This window comes from Nothobranchius furzeri, chromosome 9 (genome assembly GCF_043380555.1).
Source record: "Nothobranchius furzeri strain GRZ-AD chromosome 9, NfurGRZ-RIMD1, whole genome shotgun sequence".
Lineage (NCBI taxonomy): Eukaryota > Metazoa > Chordata > Actinopteri > Cyprinodontiformes > Nothobranchiidae > Nothobranchius > Nothobranchius furzeri.
In genome coordinates, this window is record NC_091749.1 from 53,696,120 (window position 1) to 53,720,619 (window position 24,500).

A 24,500-nucleotide genomic window follows, 5' to 3' on the forward strand; every position below is an offset into this window, starting at 1 on the left:
ATGCAATGTTTACTTTTGCATTATAACCTGTAAATATTTAGTTAAATACCTCTGAGTCAAGTTGCCATTTGCATTCTGCATAAAATTATAAAAAATAAAAGAAAGCGGGGGAAATTGAAAATGAAACCAAGGCTCGCTCCTTTTACTCATCTTCAGTTTGAAGACCTTCCCCTCCACCCCTTCCTTCGCGCTCCTCCCTTCTGTTACATCCCCGTAGCGTCTGTTTATTCCTCCGTCATCTACACAATCCGCTTGACGATCAACGCGCTCGTTAGCTTCTGTCTGCGATCCTTATTTCTGTCGTTTATTTCTTGTTTCTGTAACTGATCTAAAATGATTAGAAACACGCCCAAATCCCATATTATGATCACCTGCGCTTTTCTTGTCATCCTACTGTAAGTAATTGTTTCTTTACCACAATACAAGAGAAATAAATTAGAATAATAGAGAAAAAGGCTTTTTGTGAGTTAAGACTAGCGCCCGACGGTTATTGCAGTAATACTGAATGACTATTCATCTACAGTTTATGATTATTTTATTCTCTACTAAAATCATTTTAAAAAGTTGAAACAGCGCTGGACATGTTGTTTACTTAAAAAAATCATTGTTTGTTTTTGACAAAGCACCAGCAGGTGGTTTTAGAGTTAACTTTGGGATGATGCCAAAATGTAATCCATCTGTATCCTTAGAGCGCGTTTTTCTGTGCCTAGTTTGCATTTCTCTGTGAGGTCACGGTTGATGAGAAATGTTAAATATGACCCCCAAAAAATTATCAATTAATTAAACACGCCCTTGCGTTTTTGTTTGATGTTTTTCTTTTTTGTTTTATTCTGATATTTGAATCCTGTTTGGATCCACACTAACCTGTAAATTAGAAGGGACTGTAATTATGTGACGCAGTAACGAATTTATATTTTTTCAGCTCTTTTTTAAAGAAAAAAACGTTTCCATTATTCTGTTCCCATCATCACGCAGTGCGGTTGAACTCGTATATCCAAGTCCTGCTTTGAATTAATCTATTACTAAATAAAATGTCGGTTTTCGTTACAAGGGCTAAGCAAAAATAAATAAAACACTTCTTTGTTCCTGCTGCGGCAAAGGAGGAATTAACACTCTTATGACGTTTAATTACACATACGCTAAAATGAAGAATGAACTATTGGGGCTAAACACATAAGCACGCACGTACGCGCGCGCGCACACACACACACATGCCCCCATGGCATCTGATGGACTAGCAAAAGATCAAGTGTAAAGGAAAAATCAACCATAATACCCTAAAACATTTCCCACACAAACAAAAACTGCGGGTGAAACTTGAAAATTTTGATTATGGTGCAAAACTCAGTTTATCTCAGTAATTCGGCTTAAAGGCTCAGGAACCCTGTGCATGTATTTTGGATTCATTAGCTGATTTGCGTGTGACACTTTGAGACTATATTCTATAGAATATTCAACATTTTCACAATATTCTAATTAAGATTTTGAACTTGAAGTTTTCATAAGATGTAAGCCGTAATTGTCACGTTTATAACAAATAAGGGCTTGAAATATCTGGCTGTGCATGTAATTAGTCTATCTCATATATTAGTTTGTGTAACACTTTCATAGGGTTCTACAACCCCCCAAGGTGCTTCACAACACAGTCATTCATTCATCCATTCACACACTTATTCACACACTGGTGGGGATGAGCTATCCCACAGCTGCCCTGGGGCGTACTGACAGAGGCGAGTCCTGCCAAACACTGGCGCCATTAGTCTCTCCGACCACCATCAGCAGGCAAGGTGGGTTAAGAAGTGTCTTGCCCAAGGACACAAGAGCAGATTTCTCTATTTGGAGCCAGGATCAAATCTGCAACCTTCCGATTAATGGAAAACCTGTTCTACCTCCTGACCTACTGCTGTCCCTTTTGGGATGAATTACAGAAATAAATCAACTATTCTTATTTTTCGAGTTTCACCTGTATGGCTACAAGCTGGATATTCACTTCACTTCAACTTTATTTGTAAAGCACATTTCAAAACAGCATGTGAGCTGACTAAAGCGCTGCACAGGCAACAATCGTGCAAAGATAGTTTAAAACAGATTACAGTCTGATAAAAATTTTAAAAAGGAAGAAAAAAAACATTAAAAGGAGTCATTAGCCAAATCATAGAAGTAGGTCTTCAGTTGTGACTTGAACAGTTGAATTTTTGTGGGTAGAGGATTCCAGAGGCCTGTTCCCACTTGTTTTATAGTTTATGGTTGGAGTGGAGATCAGCAAGCAGTCAGCTGATCCCAGTGAACGCACCGGCACAGTCAGTTAACTATTAGAATAAAGGTGCTGCTAATCTAAGAGCAATAAAGCTGAAATTATAATCAATGATTACAATTAATCAGCTGTAGAAATCTAAAAAAAATCTAAGCTGCTTGGGGTCTGAAACTCACATCTGCTCAGAAATTTTTACAGTTTTAGTGATTATTTTGTATCATTTAGTTCAATTCTTGAGGAGCTGAGATCATCCATAGTGTCTGATCCTAATGGTCCTCACTATGAGACTGGCAAAGTTGTCAAAAAGGGGAAGAAAGGTTAAACTAAATTTAGGGCTTCAGCCAAAACATAGAGTTGAAAATATCTTGAACATAATACGTAGCTCATTAGACATTTTTATGTATAAAGGAGAAATACAAAACTGGGAACTGTTTGTTTGAAAGAAGACTAAATGAATAGAATAATGTCAGCATATAATACAACTTTTTAGCTTGCTTTTGTAAAGGGTTTTCTGGAGACCTGGAATTCAGCCACACACAGGAGTTAAATATATAAAATGAGACTTTATTAAAGGAGTAAGGGTTTGGGCATGAGCTGGGTCTCTGCAGCCAAGTACTGTTGGAGGGGTCAGTGTAGAGCAGGGATTTCCTAAGTGTGGTGCGTGCACCCCTGGGGGTGTGAGAGCTGCCACTAGAGGTGAAAAGTGTAATGGCTGCGGAGCTCAGAGAAGTCTGCCAAATGTCCCCATTACCGTAGCCAGAAACTCATTTGTGGGTGGGCCTAAGAAAAAGTAAGTGGGCCCAATAAATGTAATTGAAAACAAGTAGCCTATATTTTGCGCGCACGTGTGTGTGTGTGTGTGTGTGTGTGTGTGTGTCCAACGCATGTGCCCTAACTTCATAATAACAACGCGCCGAGCTTCAGCGCTCTGGCCTGCGCACGGCGATATGTTCCGTATTTGATCATTTTTATCGGTGTTGGAGGAATCTGAAGGTGGCGAGTCATTCTGGCAGATTGTAATTAACACCCTGTCTCATGCAGGTGTTCTGACATTGTAAACCTCACACACAGAACATTGTGGATTTAACAGAATAAATCAAGAAATGATTCCCATCTGAGCATTTTAACACTATTATATTATTATATTAGCACACTGACTGTGGGACAGCGTTCTAAACGTGTCAGGCTATTAACACCGCGCTGAAGATCTGAAGTTCAGAGTGCGTCTGTCAGAGGTCACACGCGTTCCAGCGGAACCACGGCTCACGGGTGCACATGTGAGCACATCTGGGCTGGGCATAAGTAATTTTACAACATTGGTTTAATTAGTGCCAATAACGAGACGCGGTGACTGGAGCGGCTCATTGAGCTGTGTCGTGCGCACGCATACACACACACACACAGAGAGATTCAATAAGCGCACGCTACGCAAACTCCGGCGCCGCACCGTCAGACTAAAGGCAGAAATAGCGCTGCCTCCTCCGTGATAAAAACTTTTAAGAGGTTTTATAACAATATTTTTCATTCAAGGTCAAATTAAGATATTAGCTTCTATTTTGGGATGACGTATTAAAGTCGAGTCCGCTCCAGCCAGTGACTCCTCATGAACCTGACTACAACTCATGTTACTGCAGCATTTCTTATTCCAGTCCGCATGGCAGCGGATCGCAGATTCAGCCACACCATAACACAGCAATAAGTCGGTCTGAGGCAAAAGTGAACCTCATGGCTATAGCTTTTCCATCTTTCCCCCTATAGACATTTGATTACGCACAAGTAGGTGACCAGTTCAGGTTTACGCAGAAGGAAGGAGAGAGCTCTGGCCACAGGTTAAATGTTCCTACTTTAAGAAAACCATTAAATTGCATTGTTTGTGTGCTACCTGGGCACTCTAAATATTTATTTAAAATAAATCAAAGGAAATTGTAATGGTATTGAATGTTTATTAGTTACTATTTAAAAAATGAAAGTGATGGGAAAAAGGTCGATCATATTTTTTTAACCCTGTCTGTTTAGTGACTGTTTAGCTTGACGTCTGATATATACATATATATAGCTGTTGGGTAATTTCTAATATTGTTCTTATATTACCTCAAAGAAAGTCAGAGCACACACAGAGGGATTAGATTCATAATTTGGTAAATTGTAAACAACCTCTAAACAGACAATAAACTCTGCAAAGTGTGACACTTTGCAAAGGGTGAGAGAATCAAACACCAGACATGACAGCCATTTCCTCTCACAATGGGTTACAAACTGCAGTGAGTATTTATTGGCACAAACACACCCATCCACAAAAACTCCCTTGGTCTTAGAATGCACAGGAAACAAAAGACATTCTTCAGATACTAGATCAACGAGTCTCTGGGTCTGGAAGGATGGAAAATGTTCCTGCCTATGCTCCAAGCCAGGGCAGAAACCCCCCTTGTTTGGCTGGTTTGGCTCTATATAGTAGAACACAAAAACATTCAAATGTAAACTAAGCACCTCAAGCAAAATGGAGTAGACAGAAATTCCTGCAAGCAACCATTTGGAGTGCGATGAAGTCTGCTTGATATTAAGCTTTTATCCAACAATAGCCATGCCCTGATGTGGGGGTTGAGGGGTGCGTGGACATGGTCGGGGCATAGAAGTGGGTGCGCGGCTACATAAGTTTGGGAACCGCTGGTGTAGAGGGAAAATGTGGCAGAGGCAGAGACCGGGGGAAACGTTGGTTTGGATTGGAGAGTTCCCAAGATGTTCCTAAAGCCCCATTCCCACCTGCACCGGGTCGGCCCGGGCCGGGTAGCGTAGGTTGTTTACATATCTGGGTGGCCTGGAATTTTCCCGGGCCAACCAAGGCTCATTCTCAGCCCTCTTCTCGAGGGGGTCTGCTTCAGGCCGACCAACACACCCACTGCTGACAGCAAATTCACACCTTCCATTAGAGCAAGCCTCTGATTGGTGGGTAGAATCAGCCCACATGGGCTTAAGGCATGCTCAATTCATTATCATTCATTATCATGCTGATTACCCAGAAACTGAAAGTGTCTCTGACTGCATTCCTTGCATACCTAAGCAAGGGTGTGTGGAAACAACCGGGCCAGGCTGGGGCCGACTGGGGCTACCCGGCCTGGGCCGACCCGGTACAGATGGGAATGGGGCTTTAGACAGGAAACTCTCCCTCCTCTTCTGTGAATATGTCTCCTCTTCTGTGACAGAGAAATATTATCCACAAATACTGAGTCCATAGTCAGGGTTCAGAAACAGGCAAAGGTCATCAACAGAGAGGCAGAAGCAGGCATACTTAACAGGAGCAGACTAGGATCAGAAGCTGTGGTTCAAAACAGGGTCGGAGTCCAGAGGTCAGAAAAGCAGTCAAATCCTTTAAGGGCTAGGCAGAGACAATCCAGGAACGTGAACGTGGTACAGGGCTTGGTAGATCAGAACAATGAATTGCTGGAATGCTGAGACAAAAGGCTACAGACAATCTGGCAGAGAAGCAGAGATCACTGAGGGTTTAAATAGAGGAAAGAACAGGTGTGCTCCATGATGTAATCAGGCAGAACTCAGGTGAACTAGATGATGCTGATTAGTGCAGGAAGGGCAACCAACTTGACAGGCAGAAAATGAGGCACATGAATCATTACAGTACCCCCTCCTCAAGGTCCGGCACCCGACGGACCACCCAGCTGGTCAGGATGAGCAGAATGGAACTCCCAGAAGAGAGACTTATCCAGTACATGGGCGGGCAGGGACCCAAGAGCGTTCCTCGGGGCCATAACCCTCCCAGTCCACAAGGTAGTGCAACACCCGGCCCCATCGCCGGGACCGCAGAATGCGACGAACAGCGTAGACGGCCCCAGAAACAAACCGGGCGGGTGGAGGGGGCCTGAAGGAGGGCACCAGACGGGATGTAGACACAGGCTTGATACGAGACACATGAAAGGTGGTAGAGACCCGCAGGGTGCTGGGGAGACAGAGGCGAACTGCAACAGGATTAACCACCTTGGGGACAGGAAAGGGGCCAACAAAGCGGGTAGCCAGTTTACGATTCTCGACCCTCAGAGGAAGGTCCTTGGTGGACAACCAGACCTTCTGTCCCGCCCGGTACACAGGCGCGGGGGTCCTCCTCCTGTTAGTGGATCTGGAATAGACAGCAGAGGTCTTAAGTAGACAACAGAACTGATAGCATCACATGCACTTTCATTAATGGCTGAAGGTGGAATATAAACGGTTGCCAAAACAACAAGACAACATTGCTTTCAGGCCACGATTACCAAACAGCTTTAGTTGAAGCTGGTATATTATTTACCTGATCCATTTTCTGGGAAGTTGTCTGGTCAAATTACAATAGAAACACAGTTGTGTTCTTTTCTTTATAAAGCTGCCTTGCCTTGGTAGCCCGCTAACCAGAAGCCAACGAATCTAAAAATGGAAACATTAAAATATGTATAGCTCAGTTGTCTTATTGGAAACTCTTTTGATTATGAAAAGATGAAGAAAAGCTTCATCGGAAGGAAATTTTTTTTTTTCTGTTGGTGGACAAAAGCAAATGTAGACCTAATACACATGCATGTGTCTTTCATGTCTGCTGTGAAATGGTGCAACACTCTGGCAAACCTAATACCTAATTTGGTTGTTAGAACATGGATTTGATTAGTTAAATTTTTTTCTTTTAATCCATTTCCCCCCCACTGTCTTTCTGCCGTCTGGCAAAGTTGTTAGAGTGAATGTGTTGTTCTCTCTCAGTGAGGCTGGTTCTTCCTCCATGGCTCCCTTCCATTCTCTTGAGTCAGGTGAATGTATTGCATCTTCATAAGTTAAAGGTACATTAGTAAAAAGTCTGTAGCAGTAGTCCACGTTAGTTAAAACTTGGCCATCATCATCCTCAGTTACATAACCTTTTGTTACATAATCTGTCAAGTAACTTGGCCTTTTTCTCTCTCTTGTCGGATAACGCGATGATGTTTGTTCTGCTTCATCTAGAGGTTTTGTCTGGCTTGTTCCTTCTCCTGGGTCTTCCTCTTTCTGTCCGGGTGTTCTGTTTTTAACCTCCTTTCTTGCTTTAACTAGAAACTCTGGCTCATTATCTGACACTGTTTGTGTCTTTTCTTCTGGTTCTTTTGTTACAAACTTAACTAATATATGTTTTAAAACCTTACCACTCTCAGGGAAATAGACCAAATATGCTAGACTGGTTTTGTCATGACCCACAAAAATCCCCTTTTCACTTCTAGAATTGAGTTTCCCTCTGTTCTGTTTGTACACATTACAAGGTACACCAAATTTGTGCATTTTTGATAAGTTAGGTCTTTTACCGCATAACATTTCATATGGTGTTGTTTTCATACATCTATTATAACATCTGTTCCTTGTAATGGCAGCTGTTTGAACAGCGTAAACCCATAAAGACTTTGGTAGGTTGGCATACATCTAGCCATATCAAAAAGCGTCTGCCAGCTATGTTCAGCTGTGCCGTTTTGGTGTGGGGAGTAAGGGGCTGACGTTACATGTTTTATTCTGTTCTCTCTAAGAAGTTTCTGATACTCTCCACATGTGAACTCTGTTCCGTTATCAGAACGTATGCACTTTATTTTACCATATGGCGCTGAGTCAGCGATGAATTTTTCTGTTGCTTGCACTGTAACACATTTGTGTTTAAGAAAACACACAAATATTGCATCTCGTACCAACGGCCAATTGTGGTCCTCCATCTTGGCTAACAGAGTAAAGTTGACTTGGTGTTAACAAGACATTTGGAAAATGTCTTTTTTTTACCACAAAAATAATCCGTTCGCAAGGGTTAACTATTATCTAACTTCTCTTTGTAAAGTGCACTCAAATAACATTCAAGAACTAATGGAAAATCTATTTTACTACAGAGCCTGCAATATTGCGACTGTTCACTCCGCCATATTGGATCCCCTTACATCCAGACCACCTCTGATTGGTTAACAGCAACGTGACTCTTATCACCATCTCTGTTTGCATTGAGACCTTGGTTTTTGTGGCCACAAATAACTCAAGCCTGAAGTTTTGCTGTGTTGTAGAGTTGGTAATGCTATTCTCTCTCAGTGACTAATGCAGGAAATAGAGGTAGAATACTTTTTTCATGTTTAGCCTGCATGTTGAACTCAGAGTGACTGTCTGGTCACATTTCAAAAACTAACAAGTTAAAAAAGGTTTGGACTTCAACAAAATTCAAAATACTTTAAAACATATTTTCTTGTGTAAAAAACACAACATGGATGTATTATTATATTACAGCATGGATGTATATTATTTATAGCCTCTTCACTGTAATAATTGGCTTCTACTAGCCGATAGCTGTCTGATGTAGAAGAGATTGGCTTTTCCCCATTTTTTTCCTTGCAGCATATGCAGGCAATGGGGGGTGAAGAAAGTTTTCAAATGCAGCCTGCATGTGCAGCTCAGAGGGACTTGTCACGTGTCAAACGGAACAAGTCTTACACTTTTTGTCAGTGAACAAGACCTTTGAAGTAGAACATAGTGTTTGCTTCTGATGAACTGTGTGACTGGTGCATAAAGTCAGCTCTCCTATGACGTGGTGTCATTTAGCAAAGAATTTTAAACATAATTTTGTGTCAAGAAGTTCAGTTCAGTCTGTCATTTTACTGTGACTTTCTATATGGGACCATGCAAGGCCTCGGTGAACTAGAATGTACGAACAACCTTCATCAAACTGGTTTTACAAACTGATTTTTATGTTCTGCAACACTTCACATCACAGTAAGGATTTTTTGTAACACATTTTTTGTAAGAGCAAACATAATTGGCTAGCCTGGTTTTAAGATTTTGTTGACTTCCTCCCAGGAAGTCACAAGAATACATGTGTTAGAGCACAGCATACTTAAGAGCACAGCATACAGACACGCACACACACCTCATTTTTATGGTTCATGTTTGCCCTAGACTGAAGTTTATTACATTTTGAACTGCTGCTCATTGCTGCTGTTAATGTCTTACCTGTTTTGTTTCTCAATATTTTCTCAAGGTTTTGTTCACATCCCAAAAACTCGTAATTCTTAATGTTCAACCACAAAATAATATACTTCTGCAGCGTATTAACCAAGGCGAGTTCCACTTTTCACCATGACTGCATCTTAAAGCTTACTGAATGAAGGGTTTGAAATGTGATTTTACTGCAAAAGTATAATTATCCTCGACAAAAACTTTTTTTTATCACTGATATTTACCAAATGAAAACACATCTTAAGATAGCAGTTGTTTTGTAATTAAGAAAATTACTAAAAGTCTCTGTGGACTTAAACACATTCATCCTTCTGATCGTAGAAAAAGAAAATGTAGTCCTGATACACATGCATGTGCCTTTCATGTCTGCTGTGAAATGGTGTAACACTCTAGCAAACCTAATACTTAATTTGGTTGTTAGAACATGATTTTGATTAGTTAAATGTTTTTATTTGAACTTTTAATTTGGGTTTAATAAATTATTATGTGAACTTTTGTAATTGCCTGAAGGGTGTCCCTCGGTCCCCCACCTCTTGCCTGGTGATTGCTGTAGATAGGCACCAGCTTCCCACAACCCTAATTGGGAATAAAGAGTAGAGTAGATGAATGAATGAACTTTTGCAAATGGTATCTTTTTGGTGTGGCCATTCAGGCCCTGTCCACACGTAGCCGGGGATCTGCCAAAACGTAGATATTTTTCTACGTTTTGGCCTGTCATCCACACGAAAACGGAGTTTTTTCCACACGAAAACGGATCTTTTTAAAAACTCCGGCCAAAGTGAAGATCTGCGTTTTCTTTGCTTTGGGTGTCTGCGTGTGGACAGACAAAACTGGAGTTTTAAGGTCCGCAACGTCACTTTGCGCGACAAAAAAATGCTGACATCACATGTGCGACCTGTGTTTACACTAGCCGACAGCATGGATGCCCTCAGAGCTGCGCTCGCTTCATCAATTGTCCAAGCGCTTTTTGCTTGTTTGTTTTTGCAAGCGGCATTACTGCTCCTTGTGGAAGACCACAGACGAAGGACGAGGTTAAGAACGGGGGAAGTACTGCCGCCTACAGGTCTGGCATGTCCTTAACAACGTATTTATCCAGGTATGTGTGGACAGAGTTTTTTTTTTAAACGAGGTGGTGTGGATGCAAGTTTTTGGAGGGGTGGATATTCGTTTTTAAAAAATCCCGGCTACGTGTGGACTAGGCCTTAATCTATGGCACAGGTCTGCAATCTGCAACTCTGAACCAACAAGTGGCCCTTTGTACACTTCACAATGGATCTTTGGCTAGAAATGCTAAAAAAAAACATATTCCTGTTTGTAAATATAGATATAGTAAAAAGAAGTGCAGTTTTAAGCCAAAAAGTTTCTCCATCTCTCCAATCCCACAAACCAATAGAGTGCTGTGACTGGCTAGAAACAAAACTCAGCCAACAGTAGGCCTGCTGAGGCTACAGTGGAGCGTGGCTAGACCCACCTAAATCCTTTTGCTTCTGCTACGGTCTCTTTAGATTTCTAGGCTAGTTTTAAGCAGCTTTTCAGTTTATTTCATGGAGTAATGGCATTGAATCCCTCAACAGAAGGACAATAAAAATACCAGTAAAGTTTCTATGTCCATTTTTCTATTTTTTTTTACATATTTTTTTAATTATAAACATCCCTTAGAAATAAATATTTTTGCAAATTTTTAGTTAATTTTAAAAACTAATAACAAAAACTAAGTGGTGAATTTACCAGTATGACAACACTTCTCTTATAGTAGATATTTATAGAACAGGGAAGAAAATAATTTATTCTCAAAATTGTGATAATAGAAGAAGTTTTTCAGTTCCCCTGATTCTCCTCTGTAGATAGTTATGAAAAATGAGGAGTAATCCTTTTTCAAATGGTCCTGTAAGTGTTTTATTTAGATGGACTGAGGGGGGAAACAGCTCTTCAGATTGTAAAGGTTGCAGGCCCCCGAGCTATAGCATTTACAGTCACTTCACCCTTAAACAGGATGTCAGTGCATCAGACAGGAAGCAAAGAGCAGGTGTGTTTGGGTTCATTTTTAATATGCATTTTTTTCCATGAACCAGGAAAAAGTAAAGAAGAAGTTAAATGTTGCTAAAACACAAAAGCCAATTTAAGGGTCTCATTTATTCTTTTATTATTATTATTATTATTATTTTCAATAATCTGTTGTGGCCCAGCATGAATGAATGCCTTGTGAGTTGTTTTGTTTGGAGAAAATCTCTTGTGTTCCTTTTCCAGAATAAGAAGTTTGTCAGAGGAATGAAGGAGCAGAAATTTACAGGATTATGAGTCGTATACATTAATATTCATGACATTTAATCATCTTGCCTCTGATTGGCTGGTGGTTCTGTTTCAGGAACTAGAAGTGAGCCAGATGAAAGTTCAGCTGACCACAACAGGTTTTGTGGTCTTATTTCCTGGTATTCAGACATCCAGACCACCTTTTTTTTAATTATCATTATTCCTGAACAAAGACATGACAGAACAAGGTACAACATTAAGGTACAAACTCTCATGGAGGATGTAAGCTTAAAAACAGGCTAGGGGGCTTATCAAAGAAAAGGAAAATAATATAAAAAACAAAGGAGCATGATTTACATAGGAAACTCAAAACAGTAAGTTCTCAGTTATTTGCCGTGAGATGATTCTTGCATTTTTCCATTTTTTTTTCTTTTTACTTAATAAAGAATAGAATAGTTTAAATTTGTTCAAGAAGCATGGGAATGAGGGCTTGGTACCCCTCCCCTTATTGCAATGGATGTGATATTTGGCTAACAATACAACTATATTGATAGCATCAGAAAAAGTCGCATTCAAGTCCTTCACATAGAGCAGAATATCACCAGCTTCAAAAAAATCAATAGTAAGTTTGAGATTAATCCATTCACTAATGTCCTTCCAAAAAACTCATGAATGTTGGCAATAATAAAACAAATGTTCCAGGGATTCATCTTCTGATTTAAAAAATGCACACAAATCAACATCAAGCTAAGCCTTCTTTCCAGAAACTTAGATACAGGATATTTTCCATTTATTATTTTAAAATGAGTCTCTTTTACCTTTGGAGAAACAGGCCATTTAGCAAATTTTGAATATGCAAAAGCTACTGTGACTTTGCAGTTTGTAAACTTCTTCAAATTACTTCTGTTGTAATCATAATAAATCTTTTGTCGCATCCCATCATTAATGTTCTTGTTATTACATTTGTTTTCGAGTAAGTTGCAATTATTCACGCTTAATGTAGGTATTGTAATGATCACAGCAGATTGTATTATAATGTTTTTAATTAGTATCAGTGCTACTGGGATCACTTTACATATCTTTTCAAATTCTTTATAACTACAATTAATATAATATTTTTCATTGAGGGATGAAACTTTCAAAAGGTTTCCTTGACAGTCTAAAAGATCATTAACAAAAACAATACCTTTATCATACCAACCTTTTTTAAAAATTGACTTCCTGCCAGTTAAAATTGCCCTGTTATTCCAAAGAATGGATCCATGATGAGAAAAATTATGCTGGAATATCATTTTCCAGAATTGTAGGATTTGTTTGTGAAAGTTTGAAAGTTTTATTGGATTCTTACTAATTTCGTAATCACACTTTGCAAGAAATTCAATTCCACCCAAGTGCTTAAAAATTGAGCTGGGGATGTGAAACCACATTGAGTCCTGATGAATGTTTTTAGCCATTTGACTCTGAATGCCCCAATCATGGTTTCAAAATCCAGTACATTAATACCAGCTTTGTCATAGCTCTTAACTAATTGAGACCGTCAAATATAGTGAGTTTTGTTTTTCCATATGTAATGGTTTAGATTACATGTTATTTAATAAGCCATAAGATGCAGGATTCCACAGGAAATATGAAATCCACCTTACGGATCTGTGAGGGTATTTAAACCAGAAGACTGGAACTTTTTAATGCAGGGATTAGATAACAGCTTCGTATTCACTCAGAGACAACAGAAGAGAGAGAGTCAAGTTTAAAGGTTTAAAAATATATTACTAACAAATTAAATTAGACTTTAAACACTAAATGTATGGTGTAACTAAGGTGGATGAGACGGTGGATGAGACGGTGAATGGGGTGAGGTGTAATCTTGCTCAGAACCAGCAAATCCAAAGAAGCGACTAGTTCTGAATGGAACTGAAGGTGATGTTGTCGCGTTAAGCTTTGATTAGGAGATTCATAAACACATTCGACGCAATTTGCCGGTCTACCTACCCTGGTGGAAGTCCCTGTTAGATCAGTAATGTCGTGGTCCAGCTTGACCTTTTCTGGAACCGCAGCCAGTAGGAAAAGCAGCGGTTGCCGACCAGACCAGTCTGTGAGCTACTCCCGGGTCACGACAATTTTATTGGCGTCTGGTGAGACCCGAGCCTGGGTCTTGATGGTTCAGCTTTTATTCTGAAAGGAACCGTTGCAGCAGTTGGAACAGCAACGAATTTCCAGCTTGTCGTTGGTTCTTTGGGTTGAAGAGGAGAGTTACGGATTGGCCACTCCGACACTTTCTCTAGAACGCTTTGAACTGGCGTTAGAGATGACGTGGCATAGTTTTATACTTCGGATGTTATGGTTTATGGTCGAATGAAAAGTTGACAGAGTTACCAAAAACCATCGAAACCACGCCTCTGTCAGATCTGGCAGATCCTGAATGGATCAGTGAAATTAATGTGTCATGTCTTTTTAACGCTACATGAGATCAGTCCTACTGGAACATTTAAAGTCATAGTACATAGTCATAGTATATTCTATAGGATTATAATAAAGTAATTAATATTTTGATTTCACTGATCGGTCACATCTCATTTATTGACTAACACTTTGCTTGATTAGCTTATTAAAATAGAGTTATTTGATTAATTAAAAGAAAAGAGTCCATTCTTCATTCTTGTGTTGAGCTGAAAATAAGCAGGTTAGAAGCAAATGCATGAGACCATATCTCATGCAGACTAGTCCTGTGTCAGAGGAGGGGGAAAACAGTGATTTCATTCTGCTACACATATAAACTGAAAAAGGATTGAATTCATTTTCACAATATTTTTCTGTTATATAAACATTGAATGGCATGGATACACCATCTTGGAAATGCCATCTGCTTTAGCCAACAAGTTTCTTCCAAAAATAGTCACGTCCCTCATCAACCAACGACTCAGACCCTTTTTCATCTCTATTAAGCGATTTGAAATATTAGCCTCTTCTCTTTTACATACATCTTTGGATATTATTATTCCCAAATATTTAACTTCATTCTCTACCTTTATTGAGAAAATACTTGTATGCATACAATCATGGATGGGGAGAATCTCACATTTGTTAATATTACATTTTAGACCTGAAGCTTTAGAAAATAATGAAATGATATTAAGAGCTTTATCAACCATGTTACTATATCTTATAAACAGTGCTGTATCGTCAGCAAACTGGCTTATCTTGTAATCTCTATTAAAGATATTTATTCCCTGCAACCCTGGACAAATTTTTATCTGAAGAGCCGATAACTGAGTAGCAAGAATAAATAACTTTGGGGAAATTGGGCAGCCTTGTCAAATTCCTCTCTGTATTTTAAACCTGGAAGTAAATCCTGGATTAAGAGATACTGAGCTATAAATATCATTATAGAACATTGTAATTAACCCACAAATATTGTCCCCCAAAACCTAAAAATGTTTGTGCATTTAGCAAAAATGTCGGGTCGAACACTTTGTAAAAACCAAGGAACAAATTCAAATTGTCTTCCTCAACATAGTCTTGATAATCTAATGAGTCAAAAATTAATCTAATATGATTGTGAATGTTTCTGCCTATAACAAAGGCTGATTGGTGTTCATCGATTACTGTGTCCAGCCCTCTGTTTAACCTGTCAGCAAGGACATGAGTCAAAATTTTGTAATCTGTGCATAACAGAGTGATGGGTCTCCAGCTATCTAAGAGTTTTGTCTCTTTATTAGGTTTTGGAATTAAAGTGATTACTCCTTGTTTCATAGTATTTGAGAGGTTACCTGTTGAAATGCATTCTAAAAGTGCCTTACATAACATTTTTCTTATGTCATTCCAAAAGAATTTATAGAATTCAGCTGTCAGCCCATCTACTCCAGGCGACTTTCCAGAGGACATTTTTGAAACCGCCTTATCTAATTCTTCAATATTAATTTGTTCTTCCATAGTACGTTGAAATTCTGTGTCAATCATTTTATTACTATCTCTTAAAGGGTTCAGTAAAAAAGAACAATCTATTTCGGAGTAACTAGACTTGTATAAGTTGCAATAAAAGTTATAAATTCCGTTATTAATTTGGCTTTCATTCTCTGAAATGGATCAATTTATTTATAATTTTGTTATTTTCTTCTTCAATTGCCTTTGATTTTTGAGGTTAAAAAAATAGGTAGTATTTCTCTCTCCTTCCTCTATCCAGCGAGCACGTGAATGAATAAAGGCCCCCTTTCGTTTGTCTAAATACAAGTTTTCTAAGTCATTCTGTAATTTTGTCAACTATTTCTTCAGATGACATTTCTGCTTTCCCACTAAGATTATTAATTTTCCTAAGGACATTAAGCTGTTTCTCTCTTTTGAATTTCGACATTCTTTTCCTTGTGTCAATTGCCAGTTCCCCTCCCAACCTGGCATCTCGTACCAACGGCCACAGCTTCTTCCAAGCTACCCCATCTTCCATGGTGAAGTCTTCTTTAAACTGGATATGCATTTCCCGGCATACTCTAGCATCCTTGGATTTTTTCCAGATTTCCTCCCGCACCTCTCTCACCAAAAATTGGATTATTATTGACTGCGGAGTGTTGTTTGATGTGGCAGGATCTCTCTTTTTCCCCAAGCGATGAGCTATGTCGACCATCTCACAAAGTCGCTCCACTGACATGGGAATCACTCTTGTCAAGATGCCAGTGACAACTTCACGGTTATCCTCTCCATCCTTCTCCACCAGTCCATTTAATCTCAGGTTCCATCTCCTCTTATAATGAGCTTGCTCTATTACAGATTCTTGTAGCCATTTGTTTTCTTCTTGTAACTTGTTGATTTTTTTCCGGTAGCCCACAAATGCTTTCCTTGTTTACACTGATGGCAGCAGCATCACTCTCAATCTGCTTCTCAAACTTTATCAGAAGTGCTGTTTGGGCATCCATTTTTTCCCTTAGTGAGTTCACTGCCTCCAAAATGGTGTCACCGATACACTCACCATGAGGGTTTTTACTGCTTTTCTTTTGTTTTTTTGGATGAGGAGCTTTCGTTGGCGTTTGATCGTGATTCATTTTAGCAGCTTTGGGCATCTGCTCATCCATGTCGGTGTCTGCAATCTCAATATTCATCATCCATCATTATTCATTTCGCAGATAGTAGCCAAGCCATAATTGTGGTCCTCCATCTTGGTTAACAGAGTAAAGTTGACTTGGTGTTAACAAGGCATTTGGAAAATACTACAGAGCCTGCAATATTGCGACTGTTCACTCCGCCATATTGGATCGCCTTACATCCAGACCACCTCTGATTGGTTAACAGCAACGTGACTCTATCACCATCTCTGTTTGCATTGAGACCTTGGTTTTTGTGGCCACAAATAACTCAAGCCTGAAGTTTTGCTGTGTTGTAGAGTTGGTAATGCTATTCTCTCTCAGTGACTAATGCAGGAAATAGAGGTAGAATACTTTTTTCATGTTTAGCCTGCATGTTGAACTCAGAGTGACTGTCTGGTCACATTTCAAAAACAACAAGTTAAAAAAGGTTTGGACTTCAACAAAATTCAGAATACTTTAAAACATATTTTCTTGTGTAAAAAACACAACGTGGATGTATTATTATATTACAGCATGGATGTATATTATTTATAGCCTCTTCACTGTAATAATTAGCTTCTACTAGCCGATAGCTGTCTGATGTAGAAGAGATTGGCTTTTCCCCATCTATTTCCTTGCAGCATACGGTATGCAGGCAATGGGGGGTGAAGAAAGTTTTCAAATGCAGCCTGCATATGCAGCTCAGAGGGACTTGTCACGTGTCAAACGGAACAAGTCTTACACTTTTTGTCAGTGAACAAGACCTTTGAAGTAGAACATAGTGTTTGCTTCTGATGAACTGTGTGACTGGTGCATAAAGTCAGTTCTCCTATGACGTGGTGTCATTTAGCAAAGAATTTTAAACATAATTTTGTGTCAAGAAGTTCAGTTCAGTCTGTCATTTTACTGTGACTTTCTATATGGGACCATGCAAGGCCTCAGTAAACTAGAATGTACGAACAACCTTCATCAAACTGGTTTTACAAACTGATTTTTATGTTCTGCAACACTTCACATCACAGTAAGGATTTTTTGTAACACATTTTTTGTAAGAGCAAACATAATTGGCTAGCCTGGTTTTAAGATTTTGTTGACTTCCTCCCAGGAAGTCACAAGAATACATGTTAGAGCACAGCATACTTAAGAGCACAGCATACACACACACACACACCTCATTTTTATGGTTCATGTTTGCCCTAGACTGAAGTTTATTACATTTTGAACTGCTGCTCATTGCTGCTGTTAATGTCTTACCTGTTTTGTTTCTCAATATTTTCTCAAGGTTTTGTTCACATCCCAAAAACTCGTAATTGTTCATGTTCATTCACAAAATAATATACTTCTGCAGCGTATTAACCAAGGCGAGTTCCACTTTTCATCACGACTGCATCTTAAAGCTTACTGAATGAAGGGCTTGAAATGTGATTTTAATGCAAAAGAATAATTATCCTAGACAAAAACTATTTTATCACTGATATTTACCAAATGAAAACACATCTTAAGATAGCAGTTGTTTTGTGGACTTTAACACATTCATCCTTCTGCAGTATAAAACTTGAAAGAAATTAAATTCATCTAAGTTTTCAAACTGCATCACAACAGATCATTAAACTACAAGGTGTTAATAATTAACATGCATCTCCTGCACTTCAGACATTTTACACACACAATCAGTGCTTAATTTGAGCCGGATCTCGCCGGAACAAGATATGGGAACAATTTTATTTTGAAAGGACCTTTCTGGCAACTGTCTGCTAGGATCCGGCAACTCACGCGACAAACTTGTGCTATACCCAGGATTCGAATTACAGGTGAGCTAGAGGAAGCTCCTGGAAGCCCTCAACACACCCAGAGGGAGCCCGGAAAAGCTCCTGGTTCTACTTATATTACATTATCTATGTCGACTCTTCGGGGATTATATTGAGCTGAGAGGTGCAGAGCTCTGATCATTGACGCACTCCAGACAGATGCGTCCTGAGAACGGCCACAGTCAGGGGCGCCGTAAAGGGGTGAAAGATTAGGAAGATTCTAAGGGCCCACAGCTGTCAGGTGCCCAAAAATGTTTCAAAGTTGAATTTAAAAAATTAAGTTTAAAAATCACAAGTACTTTTCTTTGCAGTATTTTTTCTAATTTAAGACATGAAACAAACAATCTTTTAGTCTTTATGAAATGTATATTTATTCAGAGGTCCCTACTTTATTTTGACTAATTAATTTGACCCCCCCCCCCCCCCCCCCCCCCCAACGGTATGAAATGGTACAGTCCACCTCGCCGGGGGGTGCATAGCAAGCGGCTTGCTCTCGCAGCAGTCACTCACCCCTTCTTTCCACCGGAGCCGTCAGTACGGAGCAGCACGTTACTGCAGCAGCACGTCGTAGCTGCTGATAGGAACCGCTGTGGTCAACAGAACCTTTCCACCGGAGCCGTCAGCAGCGCGAGTCGGCTGCGTCTCAGGAGCAGCATGTCGCGGCCCTTACGCGCCGGTTCTATTTTCTACGCGCGACGCCTCTGAAACGGGTCAAGTTCGACATTTTTGGGGAAGAAAAGACAAGAAATCGGACGCGGAAACGGAGCGAAGCTCCCAAGATTTTCAGAATAAAGAAACGTACTGCCTTCCGGTTGCTTTACTTTAAAAAAAAGTTACTAACTGTGCGGCCCCGTGAGAAGTTATCACCTAGCTAGCGGTCTCCTTTGTTTTTCAGGTCCGTATTGGTGATTATAAAACGGACGGAACATAAAACACAAACCTTTTGGAGCCATGTTGTGATTTTCTCCTGCTTGTTGTTGTGTTTACTGACGAAGTCACTCGTGTGACTTCGTGCTTTGTCGGTGACAGCTGCTGCTTCGCGTCTTGTGGGAAGGGCCAAGCAGCAGCTTACGCGAGCAAGACGTGCTGCTGCAGTAACGTGCTGCTGATGGCTCCGGTGGAAAGAAGGGGTCAGACAGCAGAGTGCGTCAAGGCTGCAGTAAAAATATGTCTGCAAAAACAAAGTCTGAGTCACAGAAAAGGAAAGAAAGAAAGGAGAAAGAGGACAGGCAGAAGGGTGTCAGTATGTCACACAGTTTTTCTCAAAGAAAGGTGGGTTTAGTTAGTGAGTGGTAGGGCTGCACAATATATCAAAAAATTATCATCATCGCGATAACAGGACGTGCGATAGGCCCATCGCAAAGCACGTCAAAAACGGCGATAAATGTTTGGTTCAACATTTCCATCCGTGTCATACATCAACTTTTTGTAAACCAGCTCTGTTTTTTACGCGGAAGTATTATTTGACCAATCAAATGTATCCCTTCTGATATGCGGCCAATCAAATGGGTCCATTCACGTAATACGCCCAGCCCCTACGTAGACCTTAGGATGGAAAGCAACACCCGAACATTAGCGGCGCCGTTCCCTTGTTCGTTATGCTGGCTCAGAGCAACGAACACACTTTGTGCTGATGCTTCTAGAATCAGCGCTGCTTTCAAACGTGAATGTGAGTCCGCTTGGTGTCGTTAATCATTTTTACCGGGCTGACTCCGACGTGTGCCGGTGAACCAACCCACCTTCATGTCGCTAGTGTTCCACCGGTTGGTGATGTTAGCCCCAGGCTCCGGTTAGCTTCCAGCTAAAAGGCTACAGCACTCTCCTCCCAGTCCTACCCTGCTAAGGAGGGCCTGGAAAAGTTCCCCCACACATCAAAGTGATTTTTCCTTTATGAGCTTTTATAACCTTGTTAATCAGGATAGTTGATTTGCTGCTGCACATAAACTGTCAGTCAGAAGCTCTGCTAGCCGGTTATCTTAGAGGAGCTGGTTCAATTTGTTAGCTTGTTATCAGAATCATAGTTGCAGTTTCATCATCTGAGCTGCTTTTTAAGATCTAGGTAAACTTGTTCAACTTGGGGTTAAAAACAAACGTTTTCACATATTTTCCATGTAGTTTTTTTGCCAGTTCCTCTTCTGAAAGGTAGACAATTGTTTTTCTCTTTCCCTCAGAAAATCTTAATATTCTCCTAGTTTGGCCCAGCACAGTTCACTTCCCAAAAGCAGCAACAGCCTTATATCATAACCACGTAAGTGGAGAAAATGCTCAGTAGCAATGAGAGAATTTGTTGTTGCATTTAAGTGATGTTAACTATTATTTAACATTTAAACTTATTTTCTGATTTTTGTATTTATTAAAAAAAAACCCTGGTAAGGGATGTTTTTCTGTATTTGGAGCATCAGAAAAAGTTTTATGGTGGAGGTGATGTTTTAAAGTCACTGAGAAACTGCATGCATGCAGGTTGTTGTTTTGCTGCTAATACAGTAGCAGGTACAGCTGCATATTTTTGCAATAAAAATGTTATGTTGTAATGGAATTCATGCATTAGTTTTTGTTTGCTTTGAACCCAGAGCAGATGTCACACGCCAGACGACATCAACACTGCATACTTTAGTATTTGTTCATTTATCATGAGTAATATCGATATCGCAAAATTAAGCACTGTTATCTAATATCGCAGGTTTTCCTAATATCGTGCAGCCCTAGTGAGTGGTTAAATTCAACCTGTTTGCTAGCTTTGATATCCACAGTGAGAGGAACTATGCTTCATCTAGTTATGGTAAATGGGTTGTTGTCCTTGTCCCTACCAGAATCAGCAGCTGATGATATGTCAGCAGGTGTCCCCCTCACAACCCAGTGAACCTCAAGGTGAGCAATGTAGCATGCTAGCTAGCAGCCTCATTTAAGGGGATCTGTGGGAATCACTTAAGGCTCTCTTCTCTATCAGTACTATTACAAAGGAATATAAAAAGGCAAATTTTGGTGATAAACACATTGTTTTTCCACATAATGATAATTATATATATATATATATATATATATATATATATATATATATATATATATATATATATATATATATATATATATATCAATCAGTAAAAATGTATAGATTGTTTTGGATGCCGGGCAGGTTGAAGCATTGTTATTTAGTATGTTAATGTAACAAATTACTGCGAGATTATTACTGTGAAGCACCTTTTTGAAGGCACCATACAAGACAAAAAACCCTCTTCATCTACTAAATACCTTGAAATGAAATGTTTTGAATCTGACTGAATTATGGGAGGTTTTACAAGATGTAATTTGTTTACGGTATGTAGCTTTTAGAACACAAACCAAAAATCAGTCATTTCCAAATAATTCATCAGAGAGCAAAAATGAAACAAAAGCTATTAATAATTGTAATAAATAAACTTAATATAACATTGAACACAATAAAATATGAAATCTAGTATTGATCGTTATCGAGCATTATTAATTATATCACTGTAAATAATAAATATTGCTATGTACAATCAAGGCTGAATATATTTTTAGCTGTGTTTTTGTTGTTGAGAAAAATGGGTGTCTAGAGACTTATATACATATTCATGCAAAGTTATCCAACTTTAAAATTTTATGTAACCCTAACTGACTCCAGTTTGAACTGTGTGCTTATTCATTTTGTTTCTGAAGCCATCGAGACTTAATAAAGAAGTCACCTTGTGAGCAGTGAATCCTTAATTTTTGTCAGTCATATAGAAATACTTGATTTCAAGAGGAAAGACAGCTGAAAATGTAGTTATGTAAAGCTTTGACACAACGTGGAAATTTAATTAGATATCCAAATTTGAATTTTATCATCAAATAAAATTTTAGAATAAATAAACACATTTTAAGGGAGTGATAGGGAAAAGGAGATTAACACCTTTCAGCATGTGCATTTCCTGCTTTTTCCAGCAGTTATATTGCTAATTCTGTTGAAGGAAATTCACTGTTTAATGAGAGACAGCTGGTGAAAATGATATGTAAATAAGTAAGAATGCATGTAGACCTACATAATTAAGCAAAACTGAAACACTAATATAAAGTATATATGTATATATATTTTTTCTCTCCTTTCGAATCTGGGAGGGTGGAACCCCAGCTCCAGCTATGGACAAGCCCCCAGGGGGCCCAACTTGATATTTTTTCATGGGGCCCAAAATCTCTGGCAGCCCCCCTGGCCACAGTATAACATTATCAAAGTGTCGCCACCTCAAAAACAAATTTAACACGCAATCGTTTATGTCAGCTCATATCCTTTTATGATTTCTGTCTTTTATTTGTGTCTGATGCGTTTTGCTGCTGCGGAGCGAAGCGCATCACCTGTTTTGTCCTCCGGTGACTTCACCGCACCGGTGCAGTCAGCACGCGGCGCGCACTCACTATATTTGCTGTCGGTAGATCTTTTTGAACTCCAGTTTAAAGGTAATTTATGAGGTGAATATATCTGAAGCCAGGTAGCAGTTTTTATTAAGGATTGAGAGGAGATGCAGGAAGATAATAGACAGACTAGACAGGACAGAAAAATAGTCAAATAAAACAAGTGTATTTTTGTACCAGGTGGTTGCAACAAACAGACACCATTGAAGGTAATCAGAAGTGAGAAACAGAAAAGGAAATTATTCCTTCAATGTTTAGGTCAGCAGGAACTCTGAGAGGCTGCAGGTGCACCAGTGAGTGTGTGACTGCTGTGGAGGGAGAGAGGGAGAGGGCTGAAGCAGAGGGACAGTAAAGATGCAAAAACTATCATTGTTGAAAGAAATGTGTGCTAACTTAGAAAATGTGGGTGCAATTTTAATTACTTGTCAAACTTGATCCTGGTTTCAACTAGAGAATTCTGCTGTTGTGTCCTCGGGCAAGACACTTAACCTGCTTTGCCTGTTAACAAACTTTTTCTGTCAGGAGGTTGGAGGGACCAGTGGAGCCAGTTTTGGCAGGTGTTGCAGGAAGATAATAGACAGAGACAGGACAGAGAAATAGTCCTCCGTCAGTGCACCCCAAGGTAGCTGTGGCTACATCGTAGCTCATCCCCACCAGCGTGTTGTAACTTACCCAAAGGCCAAGTATTTACGTCAAAATGACTAAAAATTAACTTTTGATTTCCAGATACAAATCTACTCTGTGTGTATATTTGTACATATTACTGTTGATTTTACATTTATGTTATTTCTGTATTATTATTATTATTTTTGTTTTCTTTTATTTTTATTATTATTATTATTGTGATGATTTTTTGTATTCTTTTACATTTTGCACCAAAGGGAGTGGCACACCAGTTTCGCTGTACCCTGTAAAACGAAAGTAATGGCTATTCTATTCTATTCTATTCTATTCTGTTCTGTTCTGTTCTGTTCTGTTCTGTTCTATTCTATTTTTTATGGACCATTTTTAGGGCTTCTACACTAGCACTGGCTCCACTCTGCCTAGATTGGGTAGGAAGGGTTCACATTCACATAGCCTGGATTATTTTCGTTGTTGTTTTTTCATCCCTCTTCCCAAGAGTCTGTTTTGGACTGAACTGGTCCACACCTACAACCAACTGATTAGCTGACTCAAATTCACACCTACCATTAGGGAGATCCTCTGACTGGCAGATAGAATCAGCCAGCGGGGACTTCCTGCAAGCGCGATTCATTGTCAATCTGGATACTGTGGTGGAAACAAGCTTCTGACTGAAGCCATCTCAGTCTCTCTTTGAGAAGCACGCACACGCACACACACACACACACACACACACACACACACACACACACACACACACACACACACACACACACACACACAGAGCGGTGCCAGGCTTGAGCTGTGCCAGGACAAACACAGAAAAGCAGGATTCAATATCAGAGTCAGAGTCTCCCAAAACAACAATGCTCACGACCGCCTTTGTTTAATTTAAGGGAAACACCGCTGACTTCTCTGGGCATCTGTTGCCCCGCCCATCTGCTCGGAGATGCACTCACAACATCGCTAATATCTTAACACCAACTTTTTGCCCATATGCTCAGTCACATCCACATTACTAAGAATGTGTGGAAGGATGTGTGTGATCAACCCAACCAGACTGCGGCTGACTGTGCAGAGTGGAGCTGGCCCTAGTGTGGAAGGGACTTTAGGGACTAATCGAGTACCTCCATT

General features: G+C 39.6%; 1 protein-coding gene across 1 annotated transcript in view; it reads left to right on the forward strand.

Annotated features, from left to right (window-relative positions):
- The first annotated feature begins 224 nt into the window (after positions 1 to 224).
- The window catches only part of LOC107381863 (globoside alpha-1,3-N-acetylgalactosaminyltransferase 1), a 48,808-nt gene continuing 24,532 nt past the window's right edge, over positions 225 to 24,500 (forward strand). Inside the window, exon 1 of the mRNA XM_015953783.3 lies at positions 225 to 395. Within this exon, the coding sequence (XP_015809269.3) occupies positions 334 to 395 (62 nt within the window). The 5' untranslated portion in view covers positions 225 to 333. The remainder of the gene's footprint in view (positions 396 to 24,500) is intronic.